The sequence below is a fragment of the Polypterus senegalus genome, chromosome 8, assembly GCF_016835505.1.
Source record: "Polypterus senegalus isolate Bchr_013 chromosome 8, ASM1683550v1, whole genome shotgun sequence".
Taxonomy (NCBI): domain Eukaryota; kingdom Metazoa; phylum Chordata; class Cladistia; order Polypteriformes; family Polypteridae; genus Polypterus; species Polypterus senegalus.
The window spans coordinates 127,183,648-127,211,167 of NC_053161.1; the positions used below are offsets into that span (position 1 = coordinate 127,183,648).

Consider the following 27,520-nt stretch of genomic DNA (forward strand, 5'->3'; position numbering starts at 1 on the left):
CCTGGGTAAATATTTGCTGTAATTTATTTCAAACACATTGCATTAAATAAAACCTGACATCACAGTGTGTGACCCAGGGCTATTTACATGTCATGTAGTTAATTCCAAAATTTACATTGCAATTGTTCACTGAATACCTGGACAGATACGATGAGTAAGTGTTAAGAAATAAAATATTTGCTTACAAAAAAAAAAAAATCTTGCATCATATGAGATTTGGACTGTATTACATCTGCTGGCTGTCAGTTCTGTTTTGGTTATTTAGAATGACTTTCTTGAATCTTCTGAAGGAGATACTCCATTCGTAAATTTAAATTTGGTTGTCCTTTTTTAGTTTTCTTGCTTAAAATTTGATATGCTTCCAATCTTTTCTGCTTATACTTTTGTTGAGCCTCCTCCTTTTGTTGCCTTTTCATGTCTGCCTCCTGTAGGTAAATGAGGAAAATGACACAGATAATTCAAATAACGTGTTTTTTTCTGCTGCTTACCAGCCTATCTTAAAAAAAAATAAAGCATTATCAGAATCTAAACCTAAATGTCAATTAAAGATTGGGTTCACTTCCTGGGTCCTCCCTGAGTGGAGTTTGCATGTTCTCCCCATGTCTGCGTGGGTTTCCTCCGGGTGCTCCGGTTTCCTCCCACAGTCCAAAGACATGCAGGTTAGGTGGATTGGCGATTCTAAATTGGCCCTAGTGTGTGCTTGGTGTGTGGGTGTGTTTGTGTGTGTCCTGCGGTGGGTTGGCACCCTACCCAGGATTGGTTCCTGCCTTGTGCCCTGTGTTGGCTGGAATTGGCTCCAGCACACCCCCGTGACCTTGTGTTCAGATTCAGCGGGTTGGAAAATGGATGGATGGATAGATGGATATGTACTTATAAATTTAGGAACACACTAATGAAAAGTCCAGCATGGTAGTGCAGCTGTTAGGACTGTCTTCCATAGTCCTGGGTTCACATCTTACAACCTGTTGCTATAAATGTGGAGTTTTATATACTTTCCCAGTGTGGACCGCGTTTTTCCTTTCACACCACAAAAAACAGTTTGACTGGAGATTCAAAATTAGCCTTATGTGGAGGAGTTTGTTTGTGCAAGAGGCTATGTGAAGGACTGGTGCTCTTTCTACAACTGTTCCAGTCTTGTACTTCCAAGATGGGCTTTAGACCTCACAACTGTGAATTACATGTCACAAAATTAGAAGATTTGAGTCACAAATTAAATTAAAAATACATAAAATAAAGAAACCTAGTCATTTCAACCCTTAAAATTTAACACAGAATAAAAAAAAAAAAAACAAAAACAAAAATGGATAGACACATAGTAATATTGTAATAGACAACATTTTTGTTGAGAAAAAAAAAAAATTGAATGGTTATCAAAGCTTATGCTATACTGTACAATACAGTGATGGCACCAGGGTAGGAATCATTAGGCACCTCTCAATTTGATGCAATTACAATTCAGACTGCTACAATGCGATTAAAGTGGTTTTCGATTAATCTTAAGTTTTCACCTAATTACATGCTTTTTTTCCTTACTGTGTGGTTACTTTTAAAACAAAACTAACATTACTCATTTTTCACCTTTACTTATTTTATTGAATTTATTAAAAGCAAGTAACATTCCACACAAAAAGGTCAAACTTGACAAAACTAAATTCAATACTGCAAAATTTTGTTGAAAAAGCGCTTTGTGTACTTGTGATATATGATTACTTGTGATGTTTACCCCTGGGTATTTAAACTGGTCTGTGATGATAAAAGGGAAGATGTCCAATCTAATATTAAGTGCTACAGAGTTCGCTGGAAACAGCATATTCAAATTAATTTTGAGTCCAGATATCTTTTGAAATTCTGCTAGTGCTGTTAGGACTTGTAGGCGCAGTACTTTGTGGATCTGATATATACAGTAACACATCATCTATATATAGTGATATTTTCTGTTCCAAGTCCTTCTCTGCTAATACCCTTTATCTCAGAAGCATTTAGAAAGTGAACCGCCAATGGCGATTCCAAATAGCAGTGGTAACGGGGGGCATCCTTGTCTAGTAGCACATTATACTTTGATATAGTCTGAAACAATATTGTTAATACAAACTGAAGCTTCTGGACTAGAATACAGTATTTTGATCCATGCACATATTTTTCGGCCAAACCACAATTTGTGCAATGTAGTGCACTTTCTCAATCCTTCTAGATAAAACTTTGAAGAGTATCTTAACATCATTATTTAGAAATGAAACTGGTCTGTATAATGCACAGTTATAATAAATCCTACCATTACTTTTTTTAATAACACAATACAATATAATAATAATAATAATAATAATAATGCATTTTATTTATAGGGCACTTTACATTAATATCTAACAGTATTGCCGACTGACAGGATATATCATGTTTTTAGTAAATTTCTAGCATTATACAGATTCAACAAGAAAAAGTAATGTGTGCCTGTGTAGTAGCATTTTTTTTTAATTTAAAATAAACTTTAGCATGTCCTAAATCACTTAAAATATCTCAAAAATAACCCCTGGATTTTACTACCTGTTTCTCACCGATTTTGAACACTTTGGTTAATCAAATAAAAAAACACTTTGGTCACATTTTTATACCTAGGGTTATCATACACTTTCTGTCTGCATTCTATCCTTGTACAATTTAGGCATTATATATACTGATGTATCTCCAGTGTCTGCATAACATCCAAAGAGAAAATACATTGAAAGGAGACCCACTACGCTGTAAGATCGGGGCACTGATTTTCAATTACATGTGTCAGCTTCATACAGGGCACTTCATTTTCACCACCTCTTTACATGGTCTGATTATCACAACTTTTTTTTTATTTTAATGTGGCCAGCTGCTATTCTATGGCTAAAAGGAGTCTTTCATATGAGTTGGGTGCTAAGCTTGTTCTGATCGACTGTTAGTTAAGGGTTTACAGGGACATTACTGTCACATGTAGGATAACCTGTGTCAATTAGTATGCACTTGTATACAAGGTTGGGCTGTATTGGAATACAATCTCCAGTGCTACATATTCAGAATACAAAGTAAGTATTCAGGATTCAACCAGTGGTATGTTTCTAAAAATGTATACAAGATACAGTTACTTTATGAAATTTAACACTGTAAACATAATTACACAATGCAGAGCAGATCAAGTAGATTTTACATGCATGTGTACTTGCCTTTAACTGTGGAAGAATAATTTTAGGGTAATATAGCATTCATCATAAAGAAATAGCATAAAGGGTTAATACATGTCATAAACCTGTTCAGTCATATCAGGAAACTAGATAAAGGTCAAGTGAAGAACATAGATAAAAATATAATACAAAAATATAATGAACGATGACTAAGAGTTCAGATGACCTGTATTCAACAAGACTGGACAGTTGTTATATACACAAAAATTTAAAGGGTGGTGGCTCAAGTCCAAGAAGAACCAGAATGTATCAAAATAGACTTTTATTTCATGTAGATCACGAGGGTGTAAACCAATGAATGAACCAACCAGAGTAAATGTGTGCACTGGCTGACACTGTTATATAAATTCATATGTTTATAAAACAGACCTTTAACATTATTTGAGAGGGTTTTTTTTTGCTTGTCAGCACTGCAGCTCATCAGGTGGCTGTAATGCACCATTCATGTAGGTCTGTCAACCGTTATAAAAACCTTGAATAAGAATTTATGACCATTCTGATCATACTGTAATGTAGAAGAATGCTCCTTGGGCAAGCATTACCTGAAGAGTAATAAATGACGCAGATGGACAAGCTATTCTCAATGAGAAAATAAAAATCTTCGTTTTTTTGATTTGATTTAAACTATACATGAAGATGTGCATTAGTGATATGCTAATACTATTTTACTAATATTTTGACAGGTGCAGCTTAGTGGAAGTATGCCACATGAAAAATAAATAATCTGATTTTGCTTTTTTAATGATAATTTTTTTCATTAAGTTTGTTCCTTAAAAGAAGAATAAGTCAAGAATGTGAAATGGCTAAGGCCAGGTTTATACTTCACGCGATGCATGCTCCTGCAGACGCTCCTGCTACACAAGCGTTTTACTGTTTATATTTGCGCGTGTACATTACATAAATCTGTAGGAATCCACCAGGTGGCAGTGCGAGATATTATCATGGTGAGAACACGTTCAGTTTCGCTGTGTTCTGAATTGCCTGGAACACCCATTAAATTCCGATGACACCTTACCGCAATATCCCTGAAAAGGATGTTTAATGATTAAATCCATCAATCCAGGGATGTGTCCATTCCAGCAAGCATTGGGCCCAAGGCAGAAACAATCCTTAGATGGGGCATCAGTTCAATGCAAGGTGAAGAACCCACATACAGTGGGATGCAAAAGTTTGGGCAACCTTGTTAATAGTCATTATTTTCCTGTATAAATCGTTGGTTGTTACGATAAAAAATGTCAGTTAAATATATCATATAGGAGACACACACAGTGATATTTGAGAAGTGAAATGAATGACTATTAACAAGGTTGCCCAAACTTTTGCATCCCACTGTACACTAGCATCATTTAAGTGTCACCAAACCTGCATATCTTTGGAAGGAAAACATGTACACCTAAGTAAGGAACAACAGCGACGTGACTCCCTGCGAGACAGCAGTGATACCGCTCCGCCACCGTGTCACCACCATGTGTGTAATTATTAACAGTATTCATTATTTAAAAATTAATGATTTATCTATAAAATGTAATATACATACTTTAATGCATTTCATCATGAAAGTGATATCAAGTATAAATCTAAGGATTCTAATGTGCAAAGAGTTGGAATATCATACATTCAATGTGTTCTGTGTGGTGATCTATTGCTGTTTGACACTACTGCCTGTCAGGAGGAAGCCCCAGGAAACAAAAAAAAGACGGCACAGAAGATGGTATGTGAGTCTTTGAAAATGTATCGTGTCATTACGATCAGGACTATGCAATACTTGAATATAAAAGCACCACAAATGCACCTGTATGTTACCATTTTGCTTCACCAAATCGAACCATTCATCAAACATCGAAGCACGCACATCGATCCCGTAGGATCTGCATAAAGGCTTTCTGTCACATTTAGATAGTAAACAGAGACTCTGATGTCACGTTCTGACTATTATCACACTGCCCCATACAACCACCCCATAAACCACTTTTTGCTGGTACTGCAACTTGCACACGCGTCGTGTTAATTTCTGAGGACCTGCTTAGAGGACGTGTCAAATGAACGCTGGGGACGTGTGGCAGCCATGATGCGTGTGCATACGCGTTCTGAGCGTGAAGTATAAACAAGTCTTAAAACTAACTCTCAGCATTTTTTCCAAATATTCAACTTTTATTAATTAAAGTTCCTTGAAACAGTTGGCTTCCCTTTTTGTTGATGAAGACTAAAACAGAGCTTCTGTTTTACGTGAGACTGAAGTGCATTTTCAGGTCAAAATTTTATTTAAATTAAAATACATGAAAACACACACGTCATGAACTAGGCTATATATCAGTCTACATTTTGAGTATTCAATCAGAATACACATCTGAAAATATTAAGGACTAGGGATGGGAATTGATAAGATTTTCATCATTCCGATTCTATTTTCGATTCTGTTTAACAATTCAATTCTTTATCGATTCTCCTATCAATTCTTATTTTTAAAAAAGGAGAACACACAGGTCGATTAGCTTAGAACTTTGTTTTATATCTCATCTTTGAACAAGATAGAAATTTAGGAGTAGCATGACCTTATAAACCCAACAGTGAGATCTTAAGAGATCCACAACCTACGGCTCCTCGATGGTGTGCCACGGGGTCCCCAGAAAAAAATTTGTAAATGTAAAATAATAATAAAATAAATATTCTTCTGTAGCAATAACAAAGTACAACATAAATTATTCTGTGGCAATTACACAAGAATGTCCAGAAACATTTACACTCGCTAACATAATATGCAATGTTTGTTGATTAGTTACCTGCCGTATTAACGGGAGAGAACGTGCAAACGTTACCGCTGCTGCTGGGTTGAGATTCACTTGTCCGGAGCGGATCAAAAAGAAGACATTCATTTAAGGTTATTGTGTGTTTTGTGAGGAAATGCTTTTAAATATTCGTAGTGTTTCCTCCCTTTGATGAAATATCTACTTTGCAAGTATTGCAAGTTGCCCTGTTGTCATCCTTTCTCGTAAAGTATAACCAAACTTTTGAGCGTTTGTGCCGCTTAGGCGCCATGTTTCCTGCTGGGTAAATGACGCTACGCAATGTGGTGATGTCATTCGAGGAGACTGGAATCAATAGGGGAATCATTTGCAAAAATGGCAAACAATTCCAACGAATTGAAAAAGTGGGAACAAGAACCGGTTTTCGATTCCCATCCCTATTAAGGACTATATATTCTGTTACTAAATCTTTTTTTTTTTTTTAACTACACAGAGTTTTCTGCTCAGCACTGCTTACGTATTTATTTATACACTAGCCAACCCGCAGCATAGTATAAGCTGCATAATTATTTATTGATGGGTGAACACTTCCTGAAAGACACAATTGTCCAAACGGGGTGGGTTTGAGGATACGACTGTGAGTGAATGAAAAGACGGAACTCTGGAGAGATTAACATATTATTGTCCGTGACTGAAAACTGGTTTTGGCAGACACAGGCATATCTTTTTGAAAGTTTGGCCCTGTGCCTTATTAATTGTCATTGCAAAGGCCAATCTAACAGGAAACTGCCTGCGTGTAAAAGTAAAAGGCAAATTTGAATCTGATGGGGTCAGGGAAATCCAGGGAATAAGGACAGTTTGTGAGGTAGCAGCTGCGATAGTTTTATACTCCAGTACATTGCGGTGAATGCTGGTAACAGTCAGTCTAGTGCCACTACAGAGACCTCTTGCTGGCATGAGGTTTCTGAGAAGCATGACAACTGAACCAATTTTAATTTTGAGTTTATGCAGAGGCATGCCAGTGGGAGTAAGACTGTTAAGAAATCCTTTGGGGAATGAAAGCTTATCTGCGGGATCTTTTGTGACGATGGAGTCAACGCTGGTGAAAGTTACTTCGTCGGTAGGAATAAGTTTCAGTACTTGTTCATTAAGGTGTAGCGAGTCTTCATTGGTGACGCTTAACATAGCTCGCGTACTGAGTTGTTCCAGAGTGACAGTTGAGAAGTCGATGCCTCGAGAGCGAGGGTGGAAGTGGGAGGAGGGTTAGAGTTGGTGGACGGGGCTCTGTTATGCATTTCCCATGAGCGGAAATAGGGTTAGAGTGGGTGGGCAACTTGGTCGATTATATATATATATATATATATATATATATATATATATATAAAAGTAGCCTGAACCGAAAAGAACAATGAAAAGTCAACGTGGCTCAGAGGTGCATGTGGACTGTAGCAGAGACGAAAGCGACTGAGGCTGTGTTTGGTGAGGTGTTGCGTGTGGGCACATGAGCAGGTAGTGCGCATGTCTCGAGAGCAAGGGTGGACACGAGAGGAGGGTTACAGTTGGTCGTGCATATCCCATGATGCAGGAGGGTTAGAGTTGGCGGGCGGGGCTCGGTCGTGCGGATCCCATGACGCAGAAGGAGGGTTAGAGTTGGCAGGTGGGGCTCTGTCATGCGTATCCCATGGTCTTAGAGTTGGTGGCCGGGGCTCTGTGAGTTGGCGGGCGTGGCTCTGTCGCGTGTATCCCATGGTCGGATGACTTAGTCAATTATATATATAGATTTTAAATGTTTTACTGTATACTTTGTGCTTTTTTTAGCTAATCTTTTTAATTTTATTCCAAAAATACTATAAAAATATGACCTTTTAAAGTTTTTGTCCATTACTCTGATGATGCACTATATTACTTGTTCTATTTACCATGTTCACATTGTAAAGTTTATCTGAAATGTTTTGTAGTATGCATGTTTTACAATTCATCCAAAAGCACATATAAAAGAATGATTATATTTTGCAAATTAATGTAGAACCATTTGAGAGAATCATGATGCATCTGAGAAATTAGTTTTTTTTTTCATCCTTAGGCACATTAGCTGAAGAGATGAGACAAAAGAAAAAATAGATAAAGAAAAGATGACTTAGGTTTTAAACTTTACTGACTCTACTCACATAATAAGCCATTTGTCAGTGAATTGGTAAATGCATTCAACATCCTACAAAAAGATCTGATCATTGTTTTACTTTTTCACTAACAGGTTGTAGATTAAGCATGTGTCTTTACCTGTCTTTTTTTATTGCGTTCTTCCTGAATCCTTTTATACTCCTCTTGAGTTTTTTGATAGGATGACTGGTTTTGAAATTTCTTTTGTCTTTTGTATGGGCTAAAAGAAAAAAGAGAAAACATGTTTGTAATTAAGTTCAGCTTGTAACTTAATTGCTTTATAGATAAAGTTGATCTACACCACACAGTGCCAGTACTAGCACAATAGTACATGCTAAGTTACTGCACAAAAATATTTTTTACATACAGTAGGAAAGAAATGTGCACCCAGTGAAAAGGTGTGTGGTTTTCATTATGCATTTGTGTATGGATATTTTAATTTAATCTCAACATAATAAAGTTGATCTTACTTAAGTGGTCACAATAAAAATTATTTCTACTCTAGGTCTAGATTCACTTTGGCAGAAATAACTTCTCGTAATTTTTTTAGTGTTCCTTAATTGTGTTATGCTTGAGGTTTTACTTTCATGTAGTCCCTGTTTCAAGTCCCCCTTTCACCCAGCATTTTCTATGTTGTTAAGATCTGAGCTTTGACCGATCCATAACTCTCCATTTCTTCCTTTTGAGACATGCTGTGGTATATTTGCTTGAGTATTTTGGTTCATTGTATTATTACAAGTTCCAGTAAATTTATGGATCAAATACAGCTTTTTGACAGATGGCCTCACATGTCCCTAAGTACGCTTAGTGATAAAAGTTCTCAGATGGAGAAAAAAACTAAAAACCTATGTTACAACAGTGTTGTTTACACCTAATTCTGGCTAGAAGCAGCCTTAATAGATCTTAAGAGCTTCTAAACAATCTACTCCATAATATCTACCTAACTAACACACTGAATTAGTACTCATCCAAGCTCTAAGATTCTTGTAGAATTTGATTTGCTTCAACTGGCTTAATTCTCATTTAACAGTCTTATTTTCATTGACGTTTTAGCTGTACTTTCTGTAAGCTGTCCTTCAACACTATCAAAAAAACTTCACTGTGCTCCTTTTCCAAAAAAAAAAAAAAAAAGGACACAGAGTATTTTTATCATTTTGAAAAAATACTATGAGCTTTTCTAGATTTTGTTTTCTCTATCCTAGCCGCGTTTTGCTCACAAGCTGCTTCTGCTGCAATTCGATGCTAAGGGAAGCAGGCTGATCTACAATGACTTAGCCATATTCATTAGAGAAGTAGCACACTAAGGTTCTCAATATCCTTTTATTTTCTAAAGTCTGTGGAGCAAAACTACAGATTGCGCCATTCTGAATTAGCTGCTTTGTGGTAGTGTATGACAAACACAGAGTTAGATTTATGGTTTACATCTCAGAAAAGCCACTTTTACTTCAGTATATATTAAGAATAAAATTAAAATCTTTATATAAATAAAATATTTCTCACACAATTTAACAGCAGAGCTCCAGACCAGAATTTTATTTTTTTTATATACACACAAAGAAATTGTACTTCTTTTGATTTACATAGTTCAATTGAGTGCAAAATGTGATAGTTTAATGCCGTTTTTCAAGTTTGATCACCTTCATCTAGCAGCATTGTTGAAATCAAGATCAAATAAAGACAAACCTTTCCATGGGGTGTACTTAATTTTTTTGTGTATTTATAACAGAATATTGCATTACTTGTATGTAAAGAGCTTTTGTTGAAAACTGAAAGTACTTAATTGGTTTGATTAAAATTACAGCATTAGATAAGTAAACAGTCTCACTTTTTAGAGAAAACTATGTAAAATAAAAGTAATCTGTATTTATTTAAAAACTAAACCACAAAACATGCACCAAATTACCCATTTTACGATTTCACCTAAAATTCTGGCTTAATGAGACCTACTGTATCACTGAAGCAGAGTAAGGAAGACAGGAAGCGAGTCATTGTAAGAGCAATTCATTGTTGAAGCACACCTGTGCATGTTACCCAATTTATTAAGCTAAAGCTTCCAATTCATCTAATTCTTGGGAATTCCTGGGTCAGGCACTAGGTTAGTTCAAAACGTGCAACATCCACACAAATAAAAAAAAAAAGGAGAAATCAAACCCAGGTCCCTAACATTCTTTTCAAACTAAAAACATACTACTTCCCACTAATTTTCCAACTTGTTCCAAAAAAAGTGAAAAACTAAGGTTGAATGAAATAAGGCATGTTTGCTTATTGAAAACAGTTAAAACCTTATTATATTCTTAAAAATATACATGCAAAAATACTTGATACCTCTGAAAGTTTAAATAATGAAATGTAAAACAACCAAGATGTTCTAATTTTAAACTAAAAACTATGGGCACCATCAAGAACTCACAAAGATGTCAAGAAACCACAAAATAATCAATTTGCAATTGACTCAGACTCTGATGATGAAAGGTTGTATATAGTCTTCTATAGGTTTCTAAAGTCAAGGAGGTAAAAATTCCAAGAACACTGTATTAAGGGTAAGCTTGGTGAAAGCTTTTATGTTTTTCACTCGTTCACACACTTTATATATACTGTAGATAGATATATTCCAATCAGCCACAAAATTAAAACCATCTACATATTATGTAGGTCCCCTTGCCACCAAAACAGCTCTGACCCATTGAGGTATGGATTCCACAAGACCCTTAAAGGTGTCCTGTGGTATCTGGCACCCAGACAGACTTTAGCAGCAGATCCTTAACATCCTGTAACTTTTGAGTTAGGGTCACTATGAATCAGACTTATTTTTCCAGCACTCCTTAAGGATGATCGATCAGATTGAGTCAACACCTTGAACTCTTTGTCATGTACCTCAAACCAATACAGTATGGCAGGGTGTATTATCTTGCTGAAAGAAGTCATGGTATTCCTTGATGGCAGTAACATTACCATGAAGGCACGTATATGATTTGTAACAATCTTTAGGTAGATGGAACATGTCAAAGTTAACATCCACAAAAACACCAGGGTCCAAAGTTTTCCAGCAGAACACTGCCCAGATGGCACAGGTGTGTGTGGCTTGCCATCTGTCTTTGTTGTTGGGTTGTCGTCGTGTACTGTGTTTATTTTGCAAAATAAACACTACTGGATTAATTTTGCTGGAAATTAGATCTAAAATATTAAGTTCTCACACTGAATGCAAGGAAAGATTTATCCTGCCATCTGTTGCTTTGCCAGTTCCACCAATGTTTCACCATAGTGAAGCTGTTGGTTTCCAAAGAAAAAAAAAAAATATCAATCCATGTTGCCTGTAATATACTTTCACCATTTAGATGTATATCACATTAATCTGCAGCCACTGAGGAGGGCAGAGCAGGCTGTTCAGAAGGCTACTCCAGGGTAAGGATGGCTTTGAGCAAATGCAACCAAGTATACTGTAGTACCTTCGAACAGTTAATGACAATGGAACTTTTAAATTCTAAACCACTTCTCTGTGCCCTGGTGTATAGACATCCATGAAGAGGAAACATCTTTATTTAGGAGCTCTCTAATTTTTAAGGAACTGTTCTAACAACATGGGACAAAATTTTAATTCTTAAAGATTTAAAAATTTATGCTTGTCTCAATAAGTCTTTATGAAGGGAATTTCTTAATCATACCTATTCTGTTAACTGTCAGTCAGTCACAAGTTAAACCCATAATGGTCAGTATACACTTGATCTGGTTTTATCTTACGTTTTTTTGAGTGAATTTAAAATTCTTAATGTGTTAATTTCTGATCATTTGCCTATTGTTTAAACTCAGTCATACCAAGTCAAACAACTGTACCTAAAGTGGCTTCGGTTCTAAGACGTAACATAAACAGTGCCGCTTCCATTCACTTCTGTGCTGTTTGCGCGTCTATTGTAAAACTATATAATCACCAATACATTGATAATGTTGTTATACATTTTAACTCTCCATGTACCACAGTTTAAACACATTTGCTCCCTTAGAAGTAATAAGTTCAGTTTCAATATTCCTCACTTTGGTTTAAAGATGATACCCATGTCCTGAGAAAGATTTTGTAAGAAAGCAGAAATTAAACGGAAATAGAACAAATTGCTCTGGTGTCCTATGAAATCGTAAGAACATCTCTTGAGGAATGCCAGACAGCTGTGAAGGACACAAGAAATAAATAATTTGCATAATTTATTCCTAGAAGCAAGGGCAGAGCAAGAGTTTTGTTTAATATGATTAACAACTATTTGAATCCTATTAATAATTGTAAAGCTTTTTCACTGTCCAGTAACTACATTTAATTTTTTTTTGGTTGGAAAATTTTCTTTAATTAGATCATCAATATTAAGCCCTGGCAGATCTTTTACAAATTTCATTATCAGCACATGCTACACTGGATCATTTTACTGATGTATCATTTCTGATCTTACACAAATAAGACTCTCACCTCAAACCAACTATTTGTTCACTGGATTATATTCCATTTGGACTTCTTAATGAAGTTTTTCCAGTTATAGGTGGCAGTATATTAGATTCTGTTAATTAGTCTCTGCTATCTGGTGCTGTGCAATCCTGTTTTATGGTACATTACTAAAGAAGCCTAGCCTTGACCTAGAATCTTCTTGTAATTTTAGACTTACTTCAAAGAATTCATTTTTGTCCAAAATACTTGAGAAGGATGTTTTTAATGAAATAAGACTTTATAAATGACTAGCTGTGTAAGCCCGCGCTGTAAAAATATTGAGCCAGCATAAGGGACACAGAAGTGCAGTGGTTTGACTCTTATGTGTGAAATAGTACTTTTAATGTGCTGGTGAGTGAAGTTACATAAAGAATTGCATCTCTCTCTTATGGAGATCCACAGGGGTCAATTTTAGGCTCTCTCCTTTTTTGTCCTGATATGCTACCTCTAAGTTTCATAATAAAGAAGAATGGTCTCTCATATCATTGTTATGCAGATAACATTCAGTTTTATAAGCCTTTGAAATGTGTTAACAATAACAGTCTTCAGCCAGTCTATGATTGCCTTGAACCCACAACCTCAGGGTTTCAAGTCTAAAGCCTTAAACACTACATGACACTGACCAAAAAGTATAAGCACACTACGATGGGATAACCTGCTCTTCATTGCTACCTGTTAAATAAAGAATTGATTTTAAGACTTTATTATATGCTTTTAAGGAACTAATTATTGCAGACCTCCTTATGGTTTATGTCCCCTCAAGGTCACTGAGATCCCTTAAAAAAATTGCTTTTAGTTGTTTCAAGGATGAAGTGTAAAATGAAGGGTGACCACTGTACATTAGGTCTATTAATTTACAGTGTTTTAAGAGACGGATGAAAACTGATTCTTTTCTCTTTACCGTTTGGTAGTTATTAGTATGGTTTTAATTGTTTTCTGCATCTTATTTTATGTTATTTAGCATTTGTTTACAGTAGTTGATTTTATTGTGAAGCACTTTGTTCAGAATTTACCATTTTTAAATGTGCTATAGAAATAAAAGTGACTCAACATAACTTGACAGAGCATCATACTGCCTCTACTGATTTGCCTTTTTCCCACTGTGATACTAATGTGCCAACTGTAGGAGACTTCAGAGGTGGATAGTCAGCATGGGCACTTTGACCAGACTGTGGCTACGCTGCCTCATATGTGGCAAGCTGCAATGCACTTAGTGTTCCAACACTACTTTCTCCAACAATTTGTGTTACAGTAGTCCTTCTGTAGGATAGGACCAGGCAGGGTAGCCTTTGCTCCCATGTGCATAAATTATTCTTGGACGCCTTGACCCTGATGCCAGTTCACTGGTTGTCCTTCCTTGGACTACATTTTCTATGTACTAACCACTACATACTAGGAACAAACTACAAGACCTGCTTTATAGGAGATGCTCTGACACAGTCATCTAGCCATCACAATTTAGCCTTTGTCAATGACGCTCAGATCCTTACGCTTGTCCATTTTTCCTGCTTCCAACACATCTTCTTGAAGAACTGCATGCTCACTCACTACCTAATATATCCCAACCTTGTACCACTGTAACGAGATAATGTTATTTACTTCACATTTCAGTGGTTTTAATGTTGTGGCTGATCATTGTATTTTTATACATATACACACACAAAAGTACTAGTGTGTTAGTACAAAGTGTTAGAAAAAAGTACTCAGGACTGAAAAAATTATTTGTTAATACAGAGATTTCATTATTAAATGGAACTTGAATACAGCCCAGTCATTTGGCACATACATTTAAAGTCTCCTTGCTAGCATCAACAGCAGTGAAAAGTGCCAAACTTTTTCTTTTTTTTTTTTTAATACAAATATTGTTCCTAGTGTAGAGTCAGTATTATTAGATTTTGAGGTCCTGGACATGCCACTTGAGTTACATAAACAACAAACCTTGTTGTATATAATGCATGGCATGTCCCTTAACTTTCATAAATGGTGCCCCTCACATAACGTTGCCCAATGGAAAAAGTTTACATAAGATCATGATAAAAAGTTTAAGGAAATGAAGGCGACCTTCATAAATAAGAATAGTTGAATGTATAAATTTGCAACCACAAAATTAAAAAGTACAAAAATCTTTTAAAAAAAAACAAAAAATTTGGACTTAAGCATCAGCAGGCTTTGTGCTCTAGTTAGCTGCAGATTTACGGTATTTGAGGGTTCCTCTAGAGTGCCTCTTTCTCTTGCACAATTTGGCTCAAAAACTAATCAGCACATCATCATCTCATAACAGGCTTAAGTTTCGAGTTTGGTATTTTTCTGTCCAGGTGTTTTAGCTCTAGATGGTCCTCAAGAAACTGTGACACACACACACACCCATCATCGAGATATGAATGTTTTCTGTATCAGAAGACCCTAAAACGTCGTCATTCATTGAAAACCGGAGATCGAAATTTATGACGAATCTAAAGCTTTCGCTCCTCCCCTATAGACAATAAGTTATGGTGGGGGAGGGCGCAAAGCAAAAAAGATTATGGTGGCAGGTGCTCACAGGGTAAAATCTCTGTGAATTTATGAAACAGACTGAAAAGTGGTCCAGTAGCATAAAAATACGAGGAAATCTCAGCAGTCAGCACTTTTGCTGAAGGGAGTGCCAAAATTTAATCCTCAATTTGATCAATCTGCTATGCAAAATCATGCCATACCTCAAGAAACCAGGAAATAAGCAGTAGAGTCTAGCTGCAGTTATCTAGCTCCACAAGTACAGCTGATGTTAAATTTGACTGACATTTATCCTGCCCTACCTTCTGTCTGCACTAACCATACACTAGTTCCACTTTGTTGCAAGAATATGACTATCATTTAACCAAATGACATAAAAGTGAAATCTAACTGGCTATTCAGCAGAGCTCCTGAATTACAGTTTTTGGGCCATGTACAGAAGAAATGTTTTTCTCTGCCTTTTTATAAAAAGTTACTTTGTTGTAATGAATTTTGCAGACAAATTGGAATTAGTCGTAATGAGCTTTACTAACATTAGTTTCATAGGTAATTAGCAAAAAGCAAAAAAAAAAATATTTAAAATGAGGAATTTGTTAAAACAAAGTTTGTTCTAATGGAATTTCACTTGTGTACACACACACACACACACACATATATATATAATTAGTATAAGTATAAGTATAATTACTGTATATACAGTAAAATGTCATGTTTCTTTTAATACAATAACATTAAAAAAAAAAGTTAAAGAACTCATTGGAGAAGAAAGAACCATACCAACCTTTTAATAAGATCCGTAAATGTAGAAGGTGTTTCTGAGACATTTGGTGTTGTCTGGTCATTTGATGTGATCTCCACAGGTTTATTCCTTTTCTGGTTTCTTTTTTGCTCTTCATCTTTAATTTTTTCCTCTTCTGCCAAATACAAATGCTTCAGATGCTCTGGATAAATATCCATGTACTGTGGTTCTTTTTGTGATTTGTTCCTTTTCTCCTTTTGGAGCAGTTTTTTGTATTCATATTGAATTTTCTCTTTTCTTTTAAAAGCAAATCCCTTGCCTGCAATGGGATTTAAAATGTTAAAAGTTTCCAAATTGTACTTGCACAGGAAAAAATATTAAAAAAAACAATTAACTTTTATGTGTACAGAGCATTTCATTACAAGCATTTTAAAAACTGCCTTACAAAGAAAACTTTTCAGCATATTCATACAATTACCATATAGCTCAAGTAATATGGGATCTGACAAGAGCTAGTGTTTAAATCTTAACATATAAGGGCTAAGCAGAGATGGCAGTTATTTGCCAATAAAAATATGTCTCAATTTTAGCTCCCAATAAAAACAAGATCTAATTCAGTATACAAAATAAAGAAACACATCTAGCTGAAGCTTGAACAAAAGTGAACTATTTCTATTGCTCTGAAGTGTGTGCTTGTGCTGAATATGTTTACACTTATGACAGAAGCTAACCTTTGACGTGTACCACATCTGTAGATAACAAAGAGGATATTAGTATCAACTGTAACTGTTTTCAGCTGCCAATTAGGGTGCTTAACATATGTAAGACACCAGGGTGGCAATAAAACACGGAGGAATGGATCAGTTAAGGTTGTAGGAGGAATAATTGTAAACTCAAAAAACAAGAATTTTTTTTACATTGCATATTGATGTCTGGTAGCCCCACTTTCAGATGCTCAAGGGAAGGATGCCTGTCTCATCACTGGCAAAGCCAATGCTAATTAAATAATGCTTTTTGTAATTTTATTTAAAAACTATATCAAAACACACAAAGACACACACACATATATATATATATATATAATATAATACATACACATATATATATATATATACATACATATATATACACATATATACATATATATACATATATATATATACATACATATATATATACATACATACATATATATATATATACATATATATACATACATATATATATATATACACATACATACATATATATATATATATATATACATACATACATACATATATATATATATATATATATATACACAGTAATCCCTCCTCGATCGCGGGGGTTGCGTTCCAGACCCCCCGCGATAGGTGAAAATCCGCAAAGTAGAAACCATATGTTTGTATGGCTATTTTTATATATTTTAAGCCCTTATAAACTCTCCCACCCTGTTAACATTATTAGAGCCCTCTAGATATGAAATAACACCCTTTAGTCAAACGTTTAAACTGTGCTCCATTACAAGACAGAGATGACAGTTCTTTCTCACAATTAAAAGAATGCAAACATATCTTATCTTCAAAAGAGCGCCGTCAGGAGCAGAGAATGTCAGAGAGAGTGCTTGCTAAGAAAAGCAAACAATCAATACGCACTTTTAAGTATACAGAAGCACCGCGATGAAGCGGCATTTTGTAGAGGAGCCTCCGTGTCCTCTGTGCAAACAGCCCCTCTGCTCACACCCCCTCCGTCAGGCAGAGAGAGTGAGAAAGATAGAGAGAAGCAAACAAGCACCGCGCGGGAAGCATATCTTATAGCATTGAGGAGTTTTAGTTAATATGTAATACGTGCTCTGATTGGGTAGCTTCTAAGCCATCCGCCAATAGCGTCCCTTGTATGAAATCAACTGGGCAATCAAACTGAGGAAGCATGTAACCTAAATTAAAAGACCCATTGTCCAGAAAGCGCGAACCAGCAAAAATCCATGATATATATTTAGATGTGCTTACATTTAAAATCCGATAGAGTGAAGCCGCGAAAGTCGAAGCGCGATATAGCGAGGGATTACTGTATATACACATACATATATATATACACATATATATATATACATACATACATATATATATATATATGTGTGTGTGCTGGTCATAAAATTAGAATATCATGACAAAGTTGAATTACTTCAGTAATTCCATTCAAAAAGTGAAACTTGTATATTAGATTCATTCATTACACACAGACTGATGTATTTCAAATGTTTATTTCTTTTAATTTTGATGATTATAACTGACAACTAATGAAAGTCCCAAATTCAGTATCTCGGAAAATTAGAATAACAATTAAGACCAATGCAAAAAAAGGATTTTTAGAAATGCTGGCCAACTGAAAGGTATGAACATGAAAAGTATGAGCAAGTACAGCACTCAATATTTAGTTGGGGCTCCTTTGGCCTGGATTACCATGGAGTCGATCAGTCTGTGGCACTGCGCAGGTGTTATGACAGCCCATGTTGCTCTGAGAGTGGCCTTCAGCTCTTCTGAATTGTTGGGTCTGGCGTATTGCATCTTCCTCTTCACAATGCCCAATAGATTTTCTATGGGGTTAAGGTCAGGCGAGTTTGCTGGCCAATCAAGAACAGGGATACCATGGTCCTTAAACCAGGTACTGGTAGCTTTGGCACTGTGTGCAGGTGCCAGGTCCTGTTGGAAAATGAAATCTGCATCTCCATAAAGTTCATCAGCAGCAGGAAGCATGAAGTGCTCTAAAACTTCCTGGTAGACGGCTGCATTGACCTTGGACCTCAGAAAACACAATGGACCAACACCAGCAGATGACATGGCACCCCAAACCATCACTGACTGTGGAAACTTTACACTGGACCTCAAGCAACGTGGATTCTGTGCCTCTCCTCTCTTCCTCCAGACTCTGGGACCTTGATTTCCAAAGGAAATGCAAAATTTACTTTCATCAGAGAACATAACTTTGGACCGCTCAGCAGCAGTCCAGTCCTTTTTGTCTTTAGCCCAGGTGAGACACTTCTGACGCTGTCTCTTGTTCAAGAGTAGCTTGACACAAGGAATGTGACAGCTGAAACCCATGTCTTGCATACATCTGTGTGTGGTGGTTCTTGAAGCACTGACTCCAGCTGCAGTCCACTCTTTGTGAATCTCCCCCACAGTTTTGAATGGGTTTTGTTTCACAATCCTCTCCAGGGTGCGGTTATCCCTATTGCTTGTACACTTTTTTCTACCACATCTTGTCCTTCTCTTAGCCTCTCTATTAATGTGTTTGGACACAGAGCTCTGTGAACAGCCAGCCTCTTCAGCAATGACCTTTTGTGTCTTGCCCCCCTTGTGCAAGGTGTCAATGGTCGTCTTATGGACAACTGTCCAGCTGTCTTCCCCATGATTGTGTAACCTACAGAACTAGACTGAGAGACCATTTAAAGGCTTTTGCAGGTGTTTTGAGTTAATTAGCTGATTAGATTGTGGCACCACGTGTCTTCAATATTGAACCTTTTCACAATATTCTAATTTTCCGAGATACTGAATTTGGGATTTTCATTAGTTGTCAGTTATAATCATCAAAATTAAAAGAAATAAACATTTGAAATACTTCAGTCTGTATGTAATTAATGAATATAATATACAAGTTTTACTTTTTGAATGGAACTACTGAAATAAATCAACTGTCATGATATTCTAATTTTATGACCAGCACCTGTATATATACACACTACCAGTCAAAAGTTTTAAAACCCAAGTCAAGTCAAGTTGGGGTGCATGCACTGGTACAGTGCATTGCCATGCCCACTACATAACGAAACAATTCAGGATCCTGGTTGGCAACCCCCGAGCCAGACACGCGGTCCAGTCCCACCCTCCGGAAATGACCCTCTATCTGCCTCGGCCAGGTGTTATTTGGCCTGGTCCAGCCACTCGGGTCCCCAACAATGAGGATCTTATGAGCTGGATCACCCTTGGGGAAATGCGCCACATGGCCATAGTGCCGTAACTGATGCTCCCTCACAATGCAGGTAATGTGCTTCATTCAAGACTCCATGAACAACTGCTCATTCGACACAAAATCAAATCAACGGTACCCAAGGATTTTCCGGAGAAACACAGTACCAAAGGAGTCCAGTCTTCGTCTCAGATCACTGGATAGTGTCCATGTCTTGCAACCATATAGCAAGACAGGAAGCACCAGGACTCTAAAGACTTGAACCTTCATCCTTTTGCACTGATATCGGGAGCGCCACACACCCCTTTCCAGCAACCTCATGACCTCCCATGCCTACATGAATGTCACTGCCAAGGTAAGTAAACCTCTTGACAAAGTTGACACTCTCTCTGCAGACAGACACACTGCTGATGGCTGTGCCCAAGAGGTCATTTAAGGCCTGGATCTTGGTTTTTATCCAGGACACTCGCAACCCCAGACACTCAGACTCCTCGCTCAGTCTCTAGAGCACCCCGATCAGAGCCTCCATTGACTCAACAAAGATCACAGCATCACCAGCAAGTCAAGATCCGTGAATCTTTCTTCACCAACAGATGCCCCACAGCCCCTGGACCTTGCCCAACACCCAGTCCATACAAGCACTGAACACAGTAGGAGCAAGAACACACCCCTGACGAACTCCAGAATAAACTGGGAAAAATGCAGAGGTTCTTCCTCCACTCTGCACAGCACTCACAGTACCAGTGTATAGGCAGGCCATGATATCCAGCAACCTCGAGGGGATCCCGCGAACCCTCAGGATGTCCCACAGGGCAGCTCGATCAACTGGGTCGAATGCTTTATGAAAATTGGCAAAGGCTGCAAAGAAATTCTGCCGATATTCGCATTTTTGTGCCAAAAGAACCCTCAGTGCTAGGATGTGGTCGATGGTAGACTTCTTAGGCATAAAACCATACTGTTCCGGTTGCTGGTAGGTAAGCAAGTGATCACGGATCCTATTGATGACGACCCTAGCAAGGACCTTACCCGGCACAGAGAGCAGTGTTATCCCCCTGTAGCTGTTGCAATCCAGGCGATCACACTTCCTAAAGATTGCTTGCAATGCCAGGAGGACAGCCTTACCACCTGCCTGGAGATGTTAACCCTGGATACCAAAGATCCCTGCAGCCTTTCCTCCCCTCAGCTGGTTCACCACCTGTGCAATCTCAGTGAGATTGGTTGGTTCACAGCTAATTGGAGGATTGGCCTCAAGGACCGTGGACACAGAGATATCCAACGTCCTAGCTGGAGAATCAGCTTTGAACAACTGCTCAATGTAGACAGCCCAGCGGGTCACAACTGCAGTGTCATCTATTAGGGCTGTTCCATCAGCAGCCCTGACTGCGACTCTCTGAGGAACAGATTCGGATGTGCGTAAAGCAGGGTGTGAGTCGCTAGACCGCAGATGGTGTGTCACTTGCTCACAGATTCCTCTAACAAACGCTTCTTTATCTGCCCTCAGAGCCCTCGCAGCTGTCCTTTTCAGTTCCTGGTACAGACCAGTTGCCACTGAGCCGTGCGTTGCGACTCCTCTTGATGATATCCAGGGTGCCCTGAGAGATGAAACACCTCCTTCTGGGAACACTGGTAACACCAACACAACACTCAGCAACCTTCAGGGTCTGGTCACATTAGGTCTATCACATAACATTAGGATCGGCAGTTGCACCCAAATCTGCAAATTCCTCACACAAACTGCGTGCAAACTCATTAGAAACAACCTTTAAAACTCAGTTTTTCTTCAAATTTAATTAATTACCTAAAATGGTGAAAAGATAAGCAGGAAAGTGCCAGAGGTTTACATTTAAAGTTAATGTTAGCAAAAACAAAAAAAAGGAAATTTCGGAATATTACAAATAGGCCTTCTTCAGGGCACAACTAATAGGTTACAACCTACACATGTTCTACAGCAGTTAAAATAAAGCAAGTTGAAGCAATTTGCACAGGTGTCACAATGTCTCAAAAACCTCTTAAAGCAGAGTTGGAAAAGACTATGTTTATTACACCCTCTGAAGTACTACTTGAACAAAGCGTCAGTAAGTACAATATCCTACACCATCCAAAGGCAACTGGAAACTGGAGGAAACTATGACTGGAAGAGAAATCTTGCAGACCGAAAGTCAGTACCCAATCAGAAGACAAGTTTCTTAGGGTCAACAGCTTGTATGATAGGCACCAGACAGCGCAACGGCTTAACGGTGGTTGTAAAAAGCAAGTCTCAGCTTCTACTATGAAGACTTTGTGCTGGAGGTTTAACAGGGCGAGTGCTTTCTTAAAGGACAAAACTTGGCCTTGAAATACCAGCTGTGGAGTACTGCAGATTGGAAGAAATTTTCATTGACTGATGAATCAAAATTTTAAATCTTCGGATCATCACGCATGGTGTTTGTATGTCATTTAGATTGGTGAAAGAACGGTTCCCCATTGTGTGACACCAACTGTCAAACATGGAGGAGGAAATGTGAAGTTCTGAGTCTCTTTTGCAAGACGCAGAATTGGTGACATGCACAGTGTGAGTGACATTCTAAATCAAAAGTGTTACCACAGTTTAGCTGCTATATCAGCAAAAGGTGGCTACTTTGACTAATCAAAAAATTGAATAAAAGTTTGTACACTTAATGATTCCTTGACTCCTATATTTTATTTGCCACTGTTTATTTGTTCTATGCCTTGATTTCATGAAACATTAAGATATTAAACTGCATGCATTTCCATAAAAACTGAAAAAATTGAGGTTTTCCAAAACGTCTAACCGGTAATGTACACCCACACCTACATAAATACATACATACATACAATATATAAGTAATTAATTAATAATGGTCACTTTAACTAAAAAAGGTTTAAGGAATATAAAATGTGTCCTGCGGTGGGTTGGCACCCTGCCCGGGATTGGTTCCTGCCTTGTGCCCTGTGTTGGCTGGGATTGGCTCCAGCAGACCCCGTGACCATGTATTCGGATTCAGCGGGTTAGGGAATGGATGGATGGATGGATGGAATATAAAATGAGCCATCTTTATTTTAGAAATTTTTCATTTAGATGGCCATTGAAAGATTAGAGCTTATCATGGCAGAAAGGAGTGCAAGCCCAGCATCAACAGTGAAAAAAACTGTGCTCCACTGCAGAATACCTTGATATATGCACATGTAAAGTTATTTGTGGTATTCTAATAGTTCATGCTATATGGATCAGTTTCTTATGGTCTGGCATTTGCAAAAGGAAAATGTATTAACATAAATTTTAAAAAGTTGAAATTGTGAGAAGCTATTATGTTCATTTAACACCAATTTAATATCATCTGTGGCCTTTTCATTTCAAACTGGAGAAAAAACCTAATGCACAGCTAGAGCTATGCTATGGAAATCATTTTCTCTTTTATAATACAAGCAAATTTTAAGTTTCCAAGTGCTTCTGAAAAACTTTATAGTTAAGTTGTATCAGTTTGCAAGGCAGGTGGAACAGATAAACCTACAAAAATTAAAGGATTTATTAAAGTGCTTGCCTTGAAAACCACCCATGCAAAAGTTAAATTTTACTGCAGTCATAAAGAACAATAAACTCATTGAATTAGAGTATACAGTACATATTTCAAAATAAAAATAATACATACACAGAGTCACAGGCTATGAGACTTACAAAAAGCCATAATGGGCCAAAGCAGTAAACACATCAGTGACACAACATGGAATAGGCGTGACATCCTCAAAACTTTACATTAAGTAGCCTAAATACAGAATTAGAGAGCTTGTCTAAGATTCAGTTTGGGCACATGGAGCCCAGTAGGATGCAGTACGAGAGAGAGAGAGGGAGAAAGAGAGAAGAGAGAGAGTGGCCATTGGAAAGTAGTAGAAGACAGGAAGAGTTACCCCCTGAACAGGTTGCAATTGGTTAAGTTACACTAGTGCTGGGTGGTATACCGGTTCATACCGAAAACCGTAACACCGGCTTAAATTTTATTTTAAACGACGTTCAGAACGTGGTGCAGCGGGAAACTGTTCAAGTGGGGACCTTTTTCACTGCTACACCGCTAAACACAGATTTGTTGCACTAGGGCTCTTTTTCACTGCTACACCACCAAATAGTGGGCGGTAGCGTAGGTATGCCGCGAGGTGAAAATGGACAGAGAGCATTCCGAAACTGAACTAAAAGTAAAGTTGAACATGATGAACAGAAGAACTTTTGCCGAAAAAAAGGAGTCACGTCCATCGCCTGGAGATAACTTTAGTTTTAAAAGGTCAGATGTTTAAATACTGTTTCTATACTACTGGATAATACTGCAAGCCAAGTTGTAATTGTTTTATTTGTTTTCAATACAGTGTAATGTACCTGGGTACTGTGTAATAGTGTGATGACATGTTGACTTTATTCTCGTAATTTGTCATTAAAGTAGACCATCGTAAACTAAACTTCATCGTAAAATGAATATTTAATTTACTAGATTTTCTCAAACCCCGTCATAAGTTATATAGCACATTAAATGCTTTGTGTTAAGTGATTCTTAAACTGACTTCTTCTTGCACTAAGAGAAGGCGCCGGCAGCGATCGCCACACAGAATACATTCACTTCATGATCTTCCTGCTATCTGAACATTTAGTATGCCAAGATAAATACTTAATATAATTTTCATGGTGAAATGCATTAAAGCATGCATTAATTATATGGGGGCACGGCGGCGTGCCTGCCTTGCATTTGCATGCTTTTCTGGTGGGTTTACTTGGTGTGCTTCAGTTTCCTTTCAAAGTCATGTAGGATGTGGGGTTTTGTTGTGCTATATTGACCCTGCTAATGTATGTTTTGCTTGTATTCATCCTGCGATGTGCTGGCGACTCATTCAGAGATGGGCGCAACTCTAAATGGATGGCATAATTAAACATGCATAACGAAGATATTTTTAAAGTACTGAACACTCCGTGGGCTAAGTTTATAACTAGTTTTAATTTCAAAAAGACGTTTATCGTGTGGTAATTGGTTATGTGGTGAAAGAAAAAGGAAGGAAGGAAAAAGGAACTGGGGTTTTGGTACGTCAGATAGAGACAGCATGCATGTAATAAAGATAGCCCGCTCAGAAGAACATGCATTGAATTCTGTGTTTGTGTCTCCGACCAGCAGATCAGAAACCCAACATTTGCACAATATTTAAGTTAAACCTGTGCGATAAGTATTCATACATCCAGTTTTTTGGAGCCTCGTCACACCTGCCATAAAGTTCTCTACACTGAACATACACCTGGGGACCCCTTACTGCGAGGGAGCAGCACTACCGCCTCACTACCGTGCATGTGTAATACCTGCTTTAATGCATTTCATCATGAAAATGATATCAAGTATTTATCTGAGCATTCTAAATTTTCAGAAAGCAGGAATATCATGAAGTGAATGGATTCTGTATGGTGATTGCTGTGTTCTCTTAGTGCGGAGGAAGTCGGTTTAAGAAGCGTAGTGATTAACCACTGGGTCGGGGAACGTAACACAAAGCATTTAATGTGCTGCATTAATTTATGACGGGGTAAATTAAGAAATTGATTAAACATTGATTTTAGGAAGAAGTTTAGTTTACGACATTCTACTTTAATTATGAAGTAAACTAATCTCAACATAAACGGCGAGAATAAAGTAGAAATGTTGACTTTGTTCTCGACATATAGTTTGTTTTTTTCTTCCCAGTATAGCTTAGCTTGAAGCAAGGTCCATATTAATGCAGTTTGCCTAAATGATGGTTCAGTTGGTAAAGATGTCATCACCAAGTTGCACTTGTTTTATTTTATTTTACTTTAGTGAATACTGTGTAATGCACCTGGGCTTGAAATCTTGAAGTAATAGTGCAACTATCAGTAATAATACTATTATTTATTTTATTGTTATTATTTATTTGTTTGTTTAAATATTATGCAGTTTAATGATGATAAAGTTGTTTAAAGTCACTTTAACATGTCAGTGGACAGAGATTGTTAACATTAACAGAAAGTGTATTTGGTTTACAAAAAATATTTACTATTTATTCCTTTTCTAAGACATATTCTGTGCAATACAATTTTTGACAAGCACTTCTGGATATTTTAATAAGTCTAAATGCCTCTTTGTATGGTTGAAAATATGTTGTCAAAATTATAGTTTGTTTTTGCAAAATGTGTTCAATAAAAAGGTTCTATATTTTGACTGCATCTGTCATGCAATGTGATACCTTCTCCATTAGTGCCACCCCCTTGAAAACTATCACTTTATGGGGCAATGCAAAACTGTATTAATACTTGAGTGCACATTAATTTTTTTTGTACAATGTACAATACTCTTGACAGTGGAATAGGTTATTCTTAGCCAGTAAATGCAGTGGAAAATGTGGTTAACATCCACTCATGCATGGGGAAAAAAATACCGTTGAATATCGCGAAACCGGGATAATTTAGAAAAATATCGTGATATAGAATTTTGGTCATACCGTCCACCCCTAAGTTACACCATTTACAGAGACTTTATCCAGTACAATCAGGACCTGTGCCATGTGTAGACATTGTTTTTCTTTACACTGAGAACCGCAGATACACGGAAAAAGTTATCAAATAGGTGATAGTCAGTATAACTTTAGGAACTTGCCAAACTAGACTTTGATGTTATTTTGGAAGAATTAAGTGAATAGGTCTGGCGAGTTTTGTTCGGCTGAATGGCCAGTTTTCATCTAGATTGTTCTAATGTTCATCTACAAATTTAACGAGCATGTTATTTATATTTCTATCCATATCATACATATACATATGTAGCTGGAAATCCACAAAGGGGGCAAATGAGTCACGTATCATAAAACTGTTTTTTTTTTTTTTTTATTATTATTTCTAAGCTTTCGACTCCTACCAGGAATTATCATTACAGGAAAATTATTAGACTTACATGAGCCCAAAGGAAATATATAGCAAATATGGAGGGGGTGATTGGTGGAGATCGGTGGGTGTTGGTCATAAAGTCTTATTTATTATTTGCATGTTAATTTCCAAATTTCTGTTAATGGCAGTTCTCTGGCTATTTTAGTATTAACCTTGAATTTTAATTGCATTGAGTCAGATTTAAATGTGTGTCCGGTCGAACTTGGGTGTCTGTAAATCAAAGACCGTGGGTCATTCTTCTTACGGCATTTCGATGTTTTTGTATATGTTTGGCAAGTGTTTTTGATGTTTGTCCCACGTATAAGAACACTTTACTTCCTCTGTCTGAACTAATTTTGCACCCCTCTACACACTAAACCCTGAGCTCTCACTTCTTTTACATTGATTGATTGACCAACCTCTCATGTGGCGCCTTATCAAGTGCTTCACTTCAGACGACTATGTGAAGTCTGCACGTCCCAGTCATGTTCAGATTGCTTTCCTCCCACAATCATTTTTGAATTGTCCTTTCAAGAGTGAAAGCATGAACGTGCCCTGCGATTGTTACCCCAAACACAATGCTAGGATATTATTTCAAACCCTAAAACTTTAAACTAGATTGTCTTCGGTTTTAAAAAGAGCCACACTTACACTTCGGTGACAGTGACAACATACCTTCTTTAACGCTGCCTACAAATTTGTTTTCAAGTGGAACCCATTTCCTTTTCATTTTGGAGAACTTCGGGACAAACTCTTGCCTGTTATTCTTAAAACTCTTTTGGGAAAGCCTTTTATTATTCCCCGTTTCTTTTTCGTTCGGAGGCATGCTGCTGATTAATGCACATCCACACACACAGCCCTAGTCGCAGAATT

At 37.2% G+C, this 27,520-nt stretch overlaps 1 protein-coding gene across 1 annotated transcript; it reads right to left on the reverse strand.

Moving 5' to 3' along the window:
• On the reverse strand, positions 1-27,520 carry ccdc59 (coiled-coil domain containing 59). The gene is made up of 4 exons (XM_039761765.1): positions 27,323-27,520; positions 15,847-16,123; positions 8,231-8,330; positions 1-425 (listed from the first exon to the last, which is right to left on the reverse strand). Exons 1-4 carry the CDS (start codon positions 27,471-27,473, stop codon positions 258-260), a joined length of 696 nt encoding a protein of 231 aa, XP_039617699.1. The 5' UTR covers positions 27,474-27,520; the 3' UTR covers positions 1-257.

What these genes read in the sequence shown, in the direction of transcription:
- ccdc59 (XM_039761765.1), bottom strand. Translation starts at nt 27,473, where the DNA reads ATGCCTCCGAACGAAAAAGAAACGGGGAATAATAAAAGGCTTTCCCAA. An exon ending in TGTAGGCAGCGTTAAAGAAG is followed by an intron (nt 16,124 to 27,322) that starts GTATGTTGTCAC and finishes ATCCCATTGCAG; the next exon opens with GCAAGGGATTTGCTTTTAAA. An exon ending in AACGCAATAAAAAAAGACAG is followed by an intron (nt 426 to 8,230) that starts GTAAAGACACAT and finishes ATTTACCTACAG; the next exon opens with GAGGCAGACATGAAAAGGCA.